Genomic DNA, 17877 nt, shown 5'->3' with positions numbered 1-17877 from the left:
CTGCGGTGTCTCTCTTGACTTTAGCCAGAGAGCAAATATAGGAAACTGTGATCCTTTCCTTAAAAAAGTTTTTCACTTAGGTAGGAGACACAAAGCATCAGAAATGCAGTAAAATTATAGGAAATGCATTTAAAAAATTTTAAACTAAGGTTAAGTTCAAATAGAAGCAAGGGAGATACTGAGAAATGAAACAATTAGGGAGTAGTGCAGAATCATCAGGTTGGAAGATTTGTTGAGATTACTTTTATTTTTTGTTGTTTCTTTTCCTGTGGCTTCCTTTCCCTCACTTTCATAAAGGTTCATTTATCTTGGTAAGGTGTTATCTGATCCACTGACCGCAGGCTCCCCAGCCTAGACCATTGGCATTTAACTTGTCAAAGGACACAACTTAAATATTCCTTCCTGTTCTAGCAATATCTTTCTAAATAAACAAATATTAAGAAATTTATTAATACTTATTATATGATATGTTCTGCCCTAACACTTTACTGGGATGAACTTGGGCAGAGAACTGAGGCAGAGAGAGATTCGATAACTTTCCCATGATAAGACAGTAGGATTGGATTCAAATCCTAGCAGTCTGGCTCCAAAGCCCAAGTATTTATAAACTATACTTTTTTTTTCCCCACTGTGGACACAAGTCTGAATAACTGTCCACAGACATGAATGGATGTACCATGCCTCTTAAAGAGAAAACAAACATGAATTTGCTTGCTGTTTATAAAACATCATAGAAATACACACAGAAACTGAGAACATTGGATCCTTCTGGGGTAGGACTTGCATAAAGGAGAGATAGTAGTGCAAGGAGAGATTTCCAAGTATATCTTTCTGGAAGTTTCGAATTTTGAAATCCAGATGCATTACTTTCACACACAAAAAAAGGATAAATAAATAAAACAGGGAAAAAAAGAACAATTACGAGAGTCAGTAGATTCTACCATGCCAACAAGAAATTGTAAACCCAACATTAAAAAGGAAAATTAAAGACATCCTTGGGGAATTCAACATGTTTTATTTTGCCAGGCACATGATTTCTTCAATATCCAATTAAATAATACTGTGCTAACTACATTTTCTAACAGAGTGAACATTCACTGTAATGACAGTTTCATCATGCTAAAATCTATTCACAAACCTACACTGTGAAAAAAAGTGCATTTCTAGGAAATTTTATGTACAAATGGAAAACATATCAAGTCATCGAACTGTCAAACTACACAAAATAAAACCAACCAATCAACCACCAACATTCAGTATACGTTAACAATATTTTAAGAAAGAAAATTTTCTTTACATTTGGCAGTTTTGTTCAAGAGGGGCTCTATAATTTTAAAAGTAAAATAATAAAAGTATATACAATTTAATAATGTTCAAAATAGAAGATATTAAATAGCACAAATAATGTTACAACACTAAACACCCTATTGTCTATCAGTTTGGGTTTACATGAAGCAAGGGGACCTGTATAGTTTACCCTATCCTCTGCATCTAAAACAATTTTACTTTCGACTCTGTACATAGAATAGATTGGCCATAAATACAGAAGATGGTTTTGGCTTTATGCACATTTCTATTTGTGCAAGTAGAGTAGAAATAATGACCTACTTGCAAAACAAACTGCTTTAGAGACTACTTTAGAATCATATACATTTGGAACAATAGCTTTTATTTAATAGCTTTTTTTTGAATAAACATTATTTATGTTGTGTTTGTTAACTGCTATTTTTGCCCCATTGAGGCTTCCTCTTATAATATCATAATTTACCACCATTTAAATAATAAACTTTATTCCTAGATTTTGATCAGTGATTACATTCATTTTGACAATGATTTTAGTTCTTGACGCTTTATATTGTAGTGCTTAGGAAGGTAATATATCTACCTTGATTACCTTCTTCATGGCTTGTTAACTACAAATAAAACTTTCGTATTAGATTTTGATTAGGTATGATATAAGCTCTGTTTGCACCTAGAAACATGAAAATGTCTTTAAAACTAAGTAAAATGAAAGAGCAAAAGTTGTGTTTTTAAAAGAAATGTGAGGATATGAAGAAAATTTTCATACTTCTCCCATCTAGTTGTTATCTGGAGTAAAAAAAAAATCACTTTTAAATTACTCTAATAAAAGGATCCAAACATACAATTAGAAGATAGTTATTTTATTCATCACAAACTTACCACATTTGTATTTATATACCAGTGAACATAATGTACCAACATTCTTTTAAAATAAAGTATGTCTATTTTTGTTCAAATTAGAATTTTTCTCACTTCTGCACAAAATGAGCATCTCTCCAGCATACATGAAAGAGTATTAAAAAAAAAAAAAGAATCAGTGACTTAAAAATCAGTATGATATCTGAGGTTGGTAAACAAAAAAAAGTGAGTTAATCATTGAAATTAATTATTGAAGTTAAAAATTAGTAACATTTTTAATAAACTTCTGTCAATAAAATTGCATTTTCTACCTTGTTTTTTTCTATTTTTTTTCCATTTTGATGGTTTCGGCCCTCATATACAAGTTTGATATTTCAAAAGAAATTTCTTCTTATATTTTTTAAAATGCCATACAAACTAGAAAATTAGAATAAACACATTTATCAATTAAACTGTGTAAGATTATATTCTCTGAATCTAGAATAACTTAAATAACTTCCAAAAAAGAAAGTGCTTTTGTTTGGAAGACGATTACATAACAATATAAACGTAAATGCTTCACTGACATAATTCCAATTAAAGATATTAATGGTTAGGTGTCCTTTTATCTTCCTGAAACAAGGGAACAGAGATCAAAGACAGATATCAAAAACTGATAATTTTTGCAATCTTAAAAGTAACCAATACTATATTTCACTGGAAGCACATAAACTCCATGTTATCTTTTTATGAAAATCGCTCGTGTTTTAGATTTCCTCTTCCTTGTCTCTTTTCTATTCTACATTTCTTTTGACAACTACTCTGTCACATGTATTTATATAACTTTTACTATGTAAAAATTGTGAACTTGGCATTTGGTCTTGTATACAAATGATTGACAGAACTCTAAACCCTTAAAGCAAGGATGGAAGATCACAGGTTATGGCCCTAGTTCAATTAAGGGATGTAAGAATTCTAGTTTTATAGTCGCCATATTGGTTTTGAAGAAAAGGTAAATAAAGATATAAATAAAATCTAGGTTAAGTTAAATATTTCTATGCACCATGAGGACCATGACATGTCTAGTGCTAGTCAATATCATACAAGAAAATGCATATTCATTTCAGTTCATGTAACGTTCACCTTTAGGAGTGAGTAATCACCTTTCTCAGGAATTTCCCATGGGTAAAGCACAAGATTCTTTGCTCAGAAGTTGATCACTGAAGACAGATCATTTACTGATGGAAGCACTGAAGACAGATCATTTACTGATGGAAGCGTAAGCCCTATTTAAGAAAACATTATGACTCTGGCAGCTGATTCCTCCTATTTCTACTTTTCCGGCTATTGATGAGAGCCTTTAACTTGCCATAGTCCCCTCTCATCTTCTGGGATTCTTCTCCGTGTTGATGTTGCTGCCGAGTATCTTTGCAGTACTGATTAATCATCTGCATTTCTGAGTGGCTGAACGCCCCCATGATGTCCTTTGGGTGGAAGGGTAAAGCCCTCACAGAGCTGGCCCAGGTCCATGGAGACCATTTGTCTGTAACAACAGCCACCATTTCGGAATCTAAAACTTTAAAGTTGATCTTGGCTATGGTCTGCTTGAAGCTGTTTTCTGTTGCAATGCAGTGATACAGTCCTTGGTCAGAATTCTGAACAGAGCGGATCAGGAGTCCTTGTGAAGTGGCTATGATTCGCTCATTCAGCTTGACCTAAAAGTGAGATATCAAAGTTCTGAATACCCAACTCTATATATCTTCTAAAAAGATATGACCAACAATACAGAGTGTTAACTTCCTTCTTAGTGGACACAGATTTTTGATAAGTTCCATTGCCTTTTTTCGTTTTTTTTTTGCTCAGGAAATCTAGTCTCAGTGGTACTGAATCTATTAAAGAGAGGGTGAAGTTATCACTCATATTGCCCAAAATAGCTTAAAGTGCATTCCCTTTGTGTAGAAGTAGTTTCTCCACATATAAGCCAGAGTTTGGGATGTTTCTGGAATGTAAATCACAGTCAACATATATAAATGAAATTCACAGATAGTTTAAAATGTCTATTTTATCCTGTAGTTCTTGCCTTTTATTGTAACAAAAATACTCACTTATTGAGTAAAAACATGAAGCCACAATTAAAGGGTTGAATTTTGCCTTTTTTTCAATGAATGAATGAATATTCCCTTAACTAAAAATTTTATAAGCAGAGGCAGCATTTTGAACATTATCAAGGGCTTTTTCCTGTTATCTAACACAAAGAATGACTAAAAATAAGCTGGAACTCATTATCTTGTAAGTACTCCAAGTGGTTTTACTTTCCAACGAAAAGTAATAAGAAGCTATGAGGTGAATATTTAATTATTTTACAGGCTTATACTGGAAAAAATATCATTTTCTAGATATAAACTAAATGCTGAAATCCATTTCCTTACAGTTCCCGCTATAGTATTGTCAATGAACATGTAAAAACCTAAGTGGTAAGTAATTCCTTCACATGTATACTCAGGAATGCTCTTTCATTGAGGGAAGAAGGAAATTTGACCCAAAGAAAAATAAGGGAAGGCAAAATATAGTACTGAAATACAAAAAATAGAACAGAAGTAGAAAAGAGAGATTAGGAAAAAGTAAGGACAGAAATATATAAAGCAAAAATTTTTATGTTCATTTAATTTGTAAAGTTTAAATGTGCCTTGAAAATAGTTTTAAATAATGTAGAAATGCATTCAGAAATAAAAGAAAAGAAAGCCTTTTCCATTTGTGTGAAATTGGGAAAAATTTTGGAGGCCAATTTGATAATATCTATTAGCGTGTATATAATATTCAGTGCAGACATTTTATTTCTAGGGATTTATATAGAAGATATACTCTTACAAGTATGCAGATATTCATTTACATGATGTTTTTGATAAGAGGAAAAACAAGAAATAATGTAACCAGTAGATAGCTTTAGAAAACTTAAGGTATGTTCATACAGTGGAATACTATGCAGCCAAGAAAAATAAGGCAGCTCCACATGTACTGATATGAAGTGTGTGTGTGTGTCTATGTATCAGAGAGACAGAGACAGAGAAAGAGAGAGAGGAAAATAGGAAGATTATGGAGACTATTTGGAGGAATATATAATTCTTAGCAGCCTTATACTCTGAGAAGTGGGAATAAGTATTGATGTGGAGAAGAGGAGGGCTTTTAGTTTTCACTTATGCTATTCAATATGAACTATTTGCATTTTTCTCTGCAAGCTTTTTTTACCATTTGTCTTACTTTTCAAAATAAAAGTTCAATATTTGCACACCATTAATATGAGAAATATGTGTATGTTTGCCTAAACTACTAAGGAAGAATTAAGATAAATTTAATTAAATGTTAATAGTTTATTGAACTAAAGTGAGACTGAGTGGAATTGTGATCTGCTTGAATTCTGGACAGAAGAGATTTTCATAATTACATTAGAGTTAATTTTTTCATAGTCTTAAATTATGGCATTCTTCTGTTTTTTGAGATTGGAAGAAAAATCAAGATAGTCATATTTGAGTCTCCACATTCTTGAACCTTCTGAAATAGAACATTAGAAATACCATAAAAGTGATAAAATTTATGATCCATTCCCTTTTAAATTTCATTTGATAATTCCTGTGACATGTATTCAAGACTGTATATATTCATTTATTTCAATTTTACATAATAGAAATTACATTCACTCATATATTATTCCACTGAACTTTCTACTGAATAAAAGAAAAGCATGTTATCTATGTTAGTCCCCGTTTGAGTTTTGGATTTCCAATTCACATACACACATACGGACTTTCTCTGGAAGGATGGTTCATGTCCACACGTCATGTTCTAACCTAAGAATTCCATTTCTGTATGATAATCATCATAGTACTTTATGAATTTTACCCCAGATTACTTTGCAAGGCAATTATTCTTACGCTCCATATCCATTCAAAATAATTTTAAATTAATTAGACTACAGACAATTCAAGACTAATTTGATGATAGATTTGATAGCAAAGAAAATAGGTCGCAAACAATAATTTTTTATTAATGAAAAAACTAAAAAAGAAAAAATTTAATATCATGGAAATATGGAGCAAGAAGGGGCCCTGAAGTGCATGGAGCTCATCTTTGATAGTTATGTCTCATCTTATGCAAGTGGTCATCAGCCTATGGTTTAATATTCCAGTGACAGGGGACACAAAATTTCCTAAACAACTCATAACATCTTTGGATAGGCAGGTCTGAGAATTGGGAAGTATTTTCTTATAAAGAGCCAACATCTGTTTCAGTAATTTTGATGCAATGCCTGTGTTGTACATCTTGGGATTGTATCCATTCTACATAGCCCTCATTAATCTAATATGTAGTACGGAAACTGCCTACAACAGAACACACACAAATGCAGAAGGCTCTATTTTCTCTTTGCTACATCAGACTTTATGATGTACTGTTAGTACCACTGCAGTCTAGGCTACTTTAACGGTTTATATATACAAATATATTTTTCTTCTTATCCTCTCATTTGTCAGGACAACGTGATATCAATATTATGGAATTCATTATTTATAATATTTCACTCTATGCTGTTTTACAATGTTTTCCTTTTTTTTTTTTTTTTTTTTGCGGTACGCGGGCCTCTCACTGTTGTGGCCTCTCCCGTTGCGGAGCACAGGCTCCAGATGCGCAGGCTCAGCGGCCATGGCTCACGGGCCCAGCCGCTCCGCGGCATGTGGGATCTTCCCAGACCGCGGCACAAATCCGTGTCCCCTAGCATCGACAGGCAGACTCTCAACCACTGTGCCACCAGGGAAGCCCTACAATGTTTTCCTTTTAAAGCAGCTCTTTACAATCAGTGAAAGGTTAATAATATAAGTGTCCTTTTATTTGAAAATCGAGGGTTTTTTTTACATATCAGTAAATAAAGGCAATGGTCCCATACACAGTGATTCCACATATTACCTAACAAAACCCCAGGAGTTATGAATAATAAAGCAATGGAAACAGATTACCACACAGCAGAAAAATGCTCTTTACCATTTCTTGCTGAGGAAAATTGAACTTTTTTAAAAGCCCCTTTTATCTTGTGAATCACACAAAGGTGCTGTTGTATGAGAACTTAGCTTCTGGATTTGCACACATCTTGTTTCTTTTACAAATGCTTCCTCACATCAATACCCCCATCTGAGTGCACAAGCTCTTGTTTTAATCACTGTGTTATCGAGGTGAGCAGGAAGAAAGGATTTCTAATTAATCCGTCAACTCTATGGACAAAGCATTTTAAAGACAGAGGCACTTGTCATCCCAGAGACATTAAAGGATGTTCATATGTCTTTCCTTTTTCATTTGATCTGAATGTCACTGAGGGATGGTGATTTAATGCTCTTTCCAAAGCCCTGACTGATTGCTCTGCTGAGTTACTCACCTCTTTCCTCCTGTCCTCGTCTTTCTGTAACAACCACTTGATAGATGCCTGTGGAGACTTGGGCACACACTCAAGGAAAGTGGTGTTATTTTTTACTCCATACTGAACAATTTCAGCTGCATTTCTATATGCTGAAGAGCAAAAATAAAAGGAGAGAGGATGACAATGGAATTTGGAACATATTCTATTATTTGAATGTTCGTTTCTCTATAAAATTGTGAGCGACTATGGCAAACCCCAAAGGCAGTCTTAATCATTTAACAAGCAGACTATTATACATTGTTTGCCTGGTTTGTTTAACCTAAAGGGAAGGAGAGAAAGATATAAGGGAATCAATGTTTATTCAAGAATTACTTTACACGAAGGAATGCACTTAATATCATCTTGAACATTTAATTATTATAACATCTTTGTGAATTAAATTTTCTCAGCTTTTCATAGCTGAACAAATTGAGGCTGTGAGTTATGAGGAAACATATCCTAGTTAAAGAATTAGTAAGTGCCAGGCAATACTGAAGCCAAGTTCATCCCACCCTTAAACTCCATACTCAGTGTGGTATAGATTAAATTCGGAAAGGCAGAAAAGGCAGAAAGCAAGGTGTGGCCACAGTGGGATGTAATGGTTGAGAAAACGATCTTTGAAATCAGATTTTACCCGAGGTAAAATCTTGACTTTATCACTACTGGCTATGTAACCTTAGAGAAGTTATTTAATATCTCTGTGCTTCAGTTTTACTTGGTTCTAAAACAAACATTTTCAGACATTCTTTACTGAAATTCTTAAATTAGAAGAGTATTTAGTATAATCATGTGGTAGCTTAGACATGGGCAGAATCCTCATTCATAAAGTGGGAATAGGAATAGACCTTACTTAAGAATAATTTCTTGAGCACTGAAATAATCCATGAAAAAGCACTTAGCTCAGGTTTTGACACAAAATCAACATCGGTGTTTGTTCATCATTACCTCCGCTGCAAATACTCTTACCACTATGACTGACACTCGGATTTATAAAATACTCAGCAAATAGAGAAATAGTAACCTGGCTTTATTCCCTCAATTAGATGTATGGAACAATTAAGCAAAACGTGTCTCAATTTTCTTCTTGTAGTTAGTGTAGTTAGTGACAAGAATTTCATTCTTTAAATAAAAACAAAAATGCCCAGACTCAAAAAGATTAGCAACAGGAATCTCAGTGTTAACAGTTAACAACGGTACCTCTGTAGCACCTTGGTGAGCCTGGAGGAAGGTCCCTCTGTTGGTGGGGTGGAGGTGGAGGGAGGGGGTCAGTGGGAAAAGTATAATAACATAATATCCATGTCAGGATGGGAAGAAAGGAGTTAGATTAATTGTAAGATACAAGGCAGGACTGCCAGAAGCAAATGGAATGGTTGTAAACTGTAAAACCAAGGCACTAAAGTACACCCATGTTCAGAGCAGGATAATTCATAATAGCCAACTTTTGGAAGCAGTGCAAGTGTTCATTGATGGAAGAGTGGGTAAACAAAATGCGATATATATTATACATACAATGGATTATGTTTTCACCTTAAACAGGAAAAAAATATTCTGACACATGTTACAACATGAATGAAACCTGAAGAAGACATTAGGCTAAGTGAAATAAGCCATTTACAAAAGGACAAATATTGTATGATTCCACTTATATGAGATATCTAGAGTATTCAGATTCATAGAGACAGAAATTAGAACAGTGGTGGCCAGAAGCTGGGGAAGGGGGAATAGGGAGTTAGTGTTTAATGGTTATGGAGTTTAACTTTGGGATGATGAAAAAGTTGTGGTGCTGGTTGCACAACACTGTGAATGTACTTAATGCCACAGAACTGTACACTGTAAAATGGTTAAAATAGTAAATTTCGTTATGTAATTTAACACAGTAAAAAACAAACAAACAAGATGTTATAAACATGGTAACGTGGTAAACAAAAAAATAAGTAAAAAATAAGTAAATTTTTTTCTTCAGAAAGAAAATAATGTCTAGGAAAATCTATAATTACTATCTTTGTGAAAGACTTACCTACTAACATATCCAAGGTATCTGTGTTCCCGGACTTTTGTTTTACAAAATTCTTAGTATACATACAAATAATATTTAATTTTTAATTACCATATATGAATACCACTAATTTTTATAGTGAATCTTTCTTTAAAATGACATACTTGAATCTATTACAAGGTTTCCCTTACTGAAATGTGATACTGAGCACTGCTAGTCTTTACCAAGTTTGACCACTTTTAATTACCTTTTAGATTAAATCCTCTGCATTGAGTCAATGGATTTCCATGTCTCACATCTTGTCGTCGGCTCCTCCTATGAAGCACAGAAGTATATACAAGTGACTTAGAATTAACATTGCCAGTTATACCACATTTAAAAGACTTCAGTTTAAATTTTGCAATCTTCTGATTGCCTAAGCTTTCATAAAGAAAGGTGGTCTGATTATCTGCATTTTTTTGTTCAATGCTTCAAATACAGTGTGGATACTTAACCTTGTTTTCAATCTGAATTAATTCAGACTCTCCCCATCTACCTCTTGTGATAGATGAACCTCCTATTATGTGTACATCCTGGGTAAATGCTAGATTCCAAGTTAATATTGTAAATTTTTATTTTAGAGACATTCATAGAAAATTTTCTAAGATGATAACTCCAAAGTATAAACTCACTAGCATCTTCCTCCTTATAATTTTTTCTTAAATAAGTACAATTCTCTTACAAAAGTCAATGCTTTCAAACCATTTCCAGAGATACTAAAAAGTTTCCAGAACAAGAGATACAGAGAACATGGATTTTTAGTATAAAGTTAAACAAAATTTTTCATTTACTAGAATAAGAATTTTCCTTCACGTTTTTATTTTGAAAAATTTCAAGACTACAGAAAAGTGGATATATGAATACAATGAATGATGGTATACCTAGACTCATAAATCGTGTTTTGCCATATTTATTTTTTCTCTCATACGCAAGTATATGTCATGTATATACTGTGTATGCACATATATGAAAATCTTTAGAAAATAAGTTGCAGACATGATAATTTTACACCCTTAAATGTATGTGTCTTCTAAGAATAAGTAATTTCCCTACATAAGAACAATATCATTATTATACTAAAGATATCAATATTTATTTAATAATACTATATAATACACATTTTATATTAAAATTTCACTACTTGTCCCCAAACTATCCCTTATGAAGTTTTTAAAGTTTATTCAGGATCCAATCAAGGTTCACTCAGGGTATTTACTTGTTACATATCACCAACTTAAGCATTTCAAAAATTTAGTTACATCCTTTGTAAGTTGGTCATTATTTAAATTAAAGTTACTTGCAAACTATTTAATTTCTTGTCTTAGATTCACTTACATATTAGCTTCAATTGTATTACATAGTGCAACAAATCAAAATAGACAGAGCAACTGAAATTCTCTTAGCAATGAATCGTGGACATGAACATGGTTATAAGAGAGAAGAAAGGGAACACTCTTCGAATATTGGAAGTACAGGGGTAGATCAGTTGTTTATTATCAGTGCTGAAAAGTATATATGGATAAGCATACCACTTAATTGGGTTAGTTAAGTCTCTTAATATTTTTAACCTTAATGATAAATTAAAAAATTCAGTAAGAAGAAGGGAAATATTAAAATCACACTGGGATTATAAAATTTGCAAAGCAAAATGAACCTCAAAGTCAATAATGAAAAAATTTATTTTAAGGTTACAGCAAATAGTTAAAATAATCAAGGGATTATATACATCTATTTATGAAAATATGAGTACAATTTTTGTGTCATTTAAGTACTGTTTCTCCCAAAAAGCCACATGATGCTTATTCAATTGTATATTTCTTTACAATCACACACACACAAACTAGTGGAAATCACTCTTGTCTCAGAAATTATGATTAATACTGTATTTTAGAATAGATCCTATGTCAGGTTTTTACTGCATTGTATTTGCTATATTTTGAAGTCACAGCATTATTTACTACTAGCTAACTTGTGAGCGTATATTATATGAGAACCATATGACAGTTCTTATGGCTGAACTGGTCATTTTCAGTCATCTAGACAAGCAATATTACTCACAATGGTTAAACTTATTGTCCTGTGATCAGCACTGTGTTACGGTTTACTCAAGTACATGAACCTCCAAGCTGGGTGATCTGAATTTGCAGTATCACATAGCTTCCAGACATTCAAATACCATTCAAATACCATTGTTATGGCTTGTTTTAAATGTTGAAAACAACAAGGCAGCCATCTGAGCTTTCTATATGTGTAGATTCCCTTTCAGGCATTTGTATAGCATTGTGAAAGCATGAGGGTAGACAGTCATATTATATTGCATTTAGGATTGGGGATGTGGCTCAAGTTGCCAATGTTTCTGCCATTATAGTCTATTCTTTTGGATAAACAATGAAATCATCTACTTCTTGTGTAAAAAGCAGATATTTACTTTAAGGGTGAACTGATTATCTTGTCTTAACGTTTCCAACTTCATGTCTGAATCCATAATAAATAACATTTGAGATTAAATTGTAATATTTGATACAGATGCACAAATAAAGGTAGTTGAGGGTGAAGAGGAAAAATGCTTATGTTGTTTACTATGAAAAAACTTTTTTTAAAAAAGAGAAACTACGGAGCCAATGATACTTAACAACTCTATTATGTCAAAATATAACCTCTATTGACTTCCAAGCGTAACTGTACTTCTTTGTTTCCATACAAAGGACATGTTTTCGTTTTTCATTCCTATGAACTCCTCTACATGATCCTTGTATTCCAGTTAGATAGTGCAATCGAAATAAAACCAGGTAAGTTAACACTATTAAAGAAAATGAAAAATACTCCAAATGATCATTTTCATATTATTATTTAATCTCTAAAGAAAACAAATGCTACATATGGGAATTTGGGAAATAATTCATGCAGCAAACATGTTTTGTATTCACTATAACTGTATGCTTAAAAAAGTTTGGGAATAATTTGGAGAATTTAAATAGTATAGATAGTTTTTTTGTTTGTTTGTTTTGCGGTACGTGGGCCTCTCACTGTTATGGCCTTTCCCGTTGTGGAGCACAGGCTCCAGACGCACAGGCTCAGCGGCCATGGCTCACGGGCCCAGCCACTCCGCGGCATGTGAGATCCTCCCGGACCGGGGCACGAACCCGTGTCCCCTGCATCAGCAGGCGGACTCTCAACCACTGCACCACCAGGGAAGCCCATACAGATAGTTTTAATGAAACTCCCAGTATGCTAGCCAAAGACAGGTAAGCGTAGGCCAAGGAATACCTTATATATGTGTGTATATGTACACACACACACACACAAGTCAAAACCACAATGAGATATCACCTCACACCTATTAGAATGGATATATATATATATATACATATATATATATATACACACAGTATTTTTTTGGATCTCTGTGATAGAATTAAGACACTGCTAGAGGTATCAAGATAGCTCCTTAAATCCTTAGTTTCTTTTTCAGCCCATGATACATGTTTTTTTTCTATCTGTACTTGAAAAACTGTGGTATAATTGACATATAACATTATATTAGTTTCAGGTGTACAGTTTCATATTTATGTATATTGCAAAATGATCACCACAGTAAGTCTAGTTAACATCTGTCACTTTACATAGTCAATTACAAAAGGGTTTTTTTTTCCTATGATGAGGACTTTTAAGATCTACTCTCCTAGCAACTTTCAAATGTGCACTACAGTATTATTAAGCAGTCACCATGCTTTACCTTACATACCCGTGACAATTATTTTGTAACTGGAAGTCTGTACCTTCTGACCCCCTTTTGCCCATTTTTCCCACCACCACCACCCCTACCTATGGCAACCACAAATCTGTTCTCTGTATCTATGAGCTCGCTTTTGTTGTTGTTTTTAAAGTTCCACATAAAAGTGAGATCATACAGTATTTGTCTTTCTCTGTCTGACTTATTTTCCTTAGCATAATGCCCTCAAGGTCCAACCATGTTGTCAGAAATGGCAAGATTCCATCATTTTTTATGGCTGAAGAGTATTCCATTGTGTGTGTGTATGTAAGTATGTACCTATCAATCTATCTATCTATCTATCTACCATATCTTCTTTATTCATTCATCCACTGATGGACACTTGGGTTGTTTTCATGTGTTTGCTATTGAAAATAATGTTGCAATAAGCATGTGGGAGCATATATCTTTTTGAATTAGTGTTTTTGTTTTCTTTGGATAAGTACCCACAAGTGGAATTGTTGGATTGCATGGTAGTTCTATTTTTATTTTTTTCGGGAACCTATACACTTTGCCATAGTGGGTGCACCAATTTACATTCACATCAACAGTTCACAAGGGTTCCCTTTCTTCCACATCCACGGTAACACTCGTTATTTTTTGACTTTTTGATGCTAGCCATTCTAACAGGTATGAGGTTATAACTCACTGTGGTTTTTGATTTGCATTTCTCTAATGATTAGTGATACTGAACATCTTTTCATGTGCCCCTTGTTTATCTGTATGTCTCCTTGTAAAATGTCTGTTCAGATCTTCTGACCATTTTTAATCAAATTATTTGTATTTTTGCTATTGAGTGGTATGAATTCTTTATACTTTTTTTAATAGATCTTTATTGGAGTATAATTGCTTCACAATACTGTGTTAGTTTCTGTTGCACAACAAAGCGAATCAGCCATATGCAGACACATGTGCCCATATCCCCTTCCTCTTGAGGCTCCCACCCCTCTTCCCTATCCCACCCCCTCTAGGTCATTGCAAGGCACTGAGCCCATCTCCTTGTGCTATGTTGCTGCTTCCCATCAGCCAACTATTTCACATTCGGTAGTGTATATATGTTGATGCTACTCTCACATCGCCCCAGCTTCGCCCTCTGACCCCATGTCCTTAAGTCCATTTTCTATATCTACCTCTTTATTTCTGCCCTGAAACTAGGTTCATCAGTACCATTTTTCTTTTTTTTTAGACTCCATATATATATGTTAACATAAGGTATTTGTTTTTCTCTTTCTGACTTGCTTTACTTTATATGACAGACTCTAGGTCCATCCACCTCACTACAAATAATTCAATTTCATTTCTTTTTATGGCTGAGTAATATTCCATTGTATATATGTGCCACATCTTCTTATCCATTCATCTGTGGATGGACATGTAGGTTGCTTCCATGTTCTGGCTATTGTAAATAGTGCTGCAATGAACATTGTGGCATATGTCTCTTTTTGAATTATGGTTTTCTCAGGGTATATGCCCAGTAGTGGGATTGCTGGGTCATATGGTGGTTCTATTTTTAGTATTTTAAGGAACCCCCATACTGTTCCCCATAGTGGCTGTATCAGTTTACATTCCCACCAGCAGTGCAGGAGGGTTCCCTTTTCTCTATACCCTCTCCAGCATTTGCTGTTTGTAGATTTTCTGATGATACCTATTCTAACCAGTGTGAGGTGATACCTCATTGTAGTTTTGATTTGCACTTCTCTAATAATTAGTGATGTTGAACATCTTTCCATGTGCCTCTTGGCCATCTGTATGTCTTCCTTGGAGAAACGTCTATTTGGGTCTTCCGCCAATTTTTTAACTGGATTGTTTGTTTTTTGATATTGAGCTCCATGAGCTGTTTGTATATTTTGGAGATTAATCGTTTGTCTGTTGTTTCATTTGCAAATTTTTCTCCCATTCTGAGGGTTCTCTTTTTGTCTTGTTTATAGTTTCCTTTGCTGTGCAAAAGCTTTTAAGTTTCATTAGGTCCCATTTGTTTATTTTTGTTTTTATTTCCGTTACACTAGGAGGTGTGTCAAAAAAGATCTTGCTGTGGTTTATGTCAAAGAGTGTTTTTCCTATGTTTTCCCTAAGAGATTTATAGTATCTGGTCTTACATTTAAGTCTTTAATCCATTTTGAGTTTATTATTGTGTATGGTGTTAGGGAGTGTTCTAATTTCATTCTTTTACATGTAGCTTTCCAGTTTTCCCAGCACCACTTATTGAAGAGAATGTCTTTTCTCCATTGTATATCCTTGCCTCCTTTGTCATAGACTAGTTGACCATAGGTACATGGGTTTATCTCCGGGCTTTCTATCTTGTTCCATTGATCTATGTTTCTGTTTTTGTGCCAGTACCATACTGTCTTGATTACTGTAGCTTCATGGTATAGTTTGAAGTCAGGGAGCCTGATTCTTCCAACTCCCTTTTTCTTTCTCAAGATCACTTTGGCTATTCAGGGTCTTTTCTGTTTCCATACAAATTGTAAAAATTTTTGTTCTAATTCTGTGAAGAATGCCATTGGTAGTTTGATAGGGATTGCATTGAATCTGTAGATTGCTTTGGATAGTAAAGTCATTTTCATAATATTGATTCTTCCAATCCAAGAACATGGTATATTTCTCCATCTGTTTTTGTCATCTGTGATTTCTTTCTTCAGTGTTTTACAGTTTTCTGAGTACACGTCTTTTGCCTCCTTAGGCAGGTTTATTCCTAGGTATTTTATTCTTTTTGTTGCAATGATGAATGGGATTGTTTCCTTAATTTCTCTTTCTGATTTTTCATTGTTGGTGTATAAGAATGCCAGAGATTTCTGTGCATTAATTTTGTATCCTGCAACCTTAGCAGATTCACTGATTAGTTCTAGTAGTTTTCTGGTGGCATCTTTAGGATTTTCTATGTATAGTGTCATGTCATCAGCAAACAGTTTTACTTCTTCTTTTCCAATTTGTATTCCTTTTATTTCTTTTTCTTCTCTGATTGCTGTGGCTGGGACTTCCAAAACTATGTTGAATAAGAGTGGCGAGAGTGGACACCCTTATCTCATACCTGATCTTAGTGGATATGCTTTCAGTTTTTCACCATTGAGTATGATGTTTGCTGTGGGTTTGTCACATATGGCCTTTATTATGTTGAGGTAGGTTCCCTCTATGCCCATTTTCTGGAGAGCATTTATCATAAATGATGTTGAATTTTGTCAAAAGCTTTTACTGCATCTATTGAGATGATCATATGGTTTTTATTCCTTAATTTGTTAATGTGGTGTATCACATTGATTGATTTGCGTATATTGAAGAATCCTTGCATCCCTGTGATAAATACCACTTGATCATGGTGTATGATCCATTTAATGTGTTATTGGATTCTGTTTTCTAGTATTTTGTCCAGGATTTTTGCATCTATGTTCATCAGTGATATTGGTCTATAATTTTCTTTTTTTGTGATATCTATTTCTGGTTTTGTATCAGGGTGATGGTGGCTTCATAGAATGAATTTGGGAGTGTTTCTCCCTCTGCAATTTTTTGGAAGAGTTTGAGAAGGATAGGTGTTAGCTCTTCTCTAAAAGTTTGATAGAATTCTCCTGTGAAGCCATCTGGTCCTGGACTTTTGTTTGTTGGAAGATTTTTAATTACGGTTTCAATTTCATTACTTGTGATAGTTCTTTTTATATTTTCTTATTCTTCCTGGTTCAGTCTTGGAAAATTGTACCTTTCCAAGAATTTGTCCATTTCTTTGTAGTTGTCCATTTTATTGGCATATAGTTGTTTGTAGTAGTCTCTATAATCCTTTGTATTTCTGCAGTGTCAGTTGTGATTTCTCCTTTTTCACTTCTATTTTTATTGACTTACTTCCTCTCCATTTTTTTCTTGATGAGTCTAGCTAAGGGTTTATCAATTTTGTTTATCTTCTCAGAGAACCAGCTTTTAGTTTTATTGATCTTTGCTATTGTTTTCTTCATTTCTATTTCATTTATTTCTGATCTGATCTTTATGATTTCTTTCCTTCTACTGACTAGATTTTCTTTGTTCTTCTTTCTCTAGTTGTTTTAACTGTAAGGTTAGATTGTTTATTTGAGATTTTTCTTGTTTCTTGAGGTGAGATTGTATTGCTATAAACTTCCCTCTTAGAACTGCTTTTGCTGTGGCCCATAGGTTTTGGGTTGTCGCGTTTTCATTATCATTTGTTTCCATGTATTTTTTTATTTCTTCTTTGATTTCTTCAGTGATCTCTTGGTTATTTAGTAGCACACTGTTTAGCCTCCATGTATTTGTGTTTTTTACATTTTTTTCCTGTAATTGATTTCCAATCTCATAGCGTTGTGGTCAGAAAAGATGCTTGATATGATTTCAATTTTCTTAAATTTTCCAAGTCTGGATTTGAGACCCAAGATGTGATCTATCCTGGACAATGTTCTATGTGCACTTGAGAAGAAAGTGTATTCTTCCACTTTTGGGTGGAATGTTCTATAAATATCAGCTAGATCTATCTGGTCTATTGTGTCATTTAAAGCT

General features: G+C 33.8%; 1 protein-coding gene across 6 annotated transcripts in view; it reads right to left on the bottom strand.

The window, feature by feature from the left end:
- Positions 1–995: 995 nt before the first annotated feature.
- SEMA3C (semaphorin 3C) overlaps positions 996–17877 on the bottom strand; it is a 187291-nt gene continuing 170409 nt past the window's right edge. For 5 of the 6 annotated variants that reach the window (XM_032642654.1, XM_032642658.1, XM_032642657.1 and 2 more), the window contains 3 exons: positions 9823–9890; positions 7559–7689; positions 996–3854 (listed from right to left, as the gene is read on the bottom strand). In XM_032642654.1, coding sequence (XP_032498545.1) covers positions 3441–3854; positions 7559–7689; positions 9823–9890 — 613 coding nt within the window. In that variant the 3' untranslated portion in view covers positions 996–3440. Of the gene's footprint in view, positions 4139–7558; positions 7690–9822; positions 9891–17877 lie in introns of all 6 variants that reach the window. The other variant, XM_032642659.1, reaches the window with a different exon arrangement.

Source organism: Phocoena sinus, chromosome 9 (assembly GCF_008692025.1).
Source record: "Phocoena sinus isolate mPhoSin1 chromosome 9, mPhoSin1.pri, whole genome shotgun sequence".
Lineage (NCBI taxonomy): Eukaryota > Metazoa > Chordata > Mammalia > Artiodactyla > Phocoenidae > Phocoena > Phocoena sinus.
This window is presented reverse-complemented; position numbering and strand designations above follow the sequence as displayed.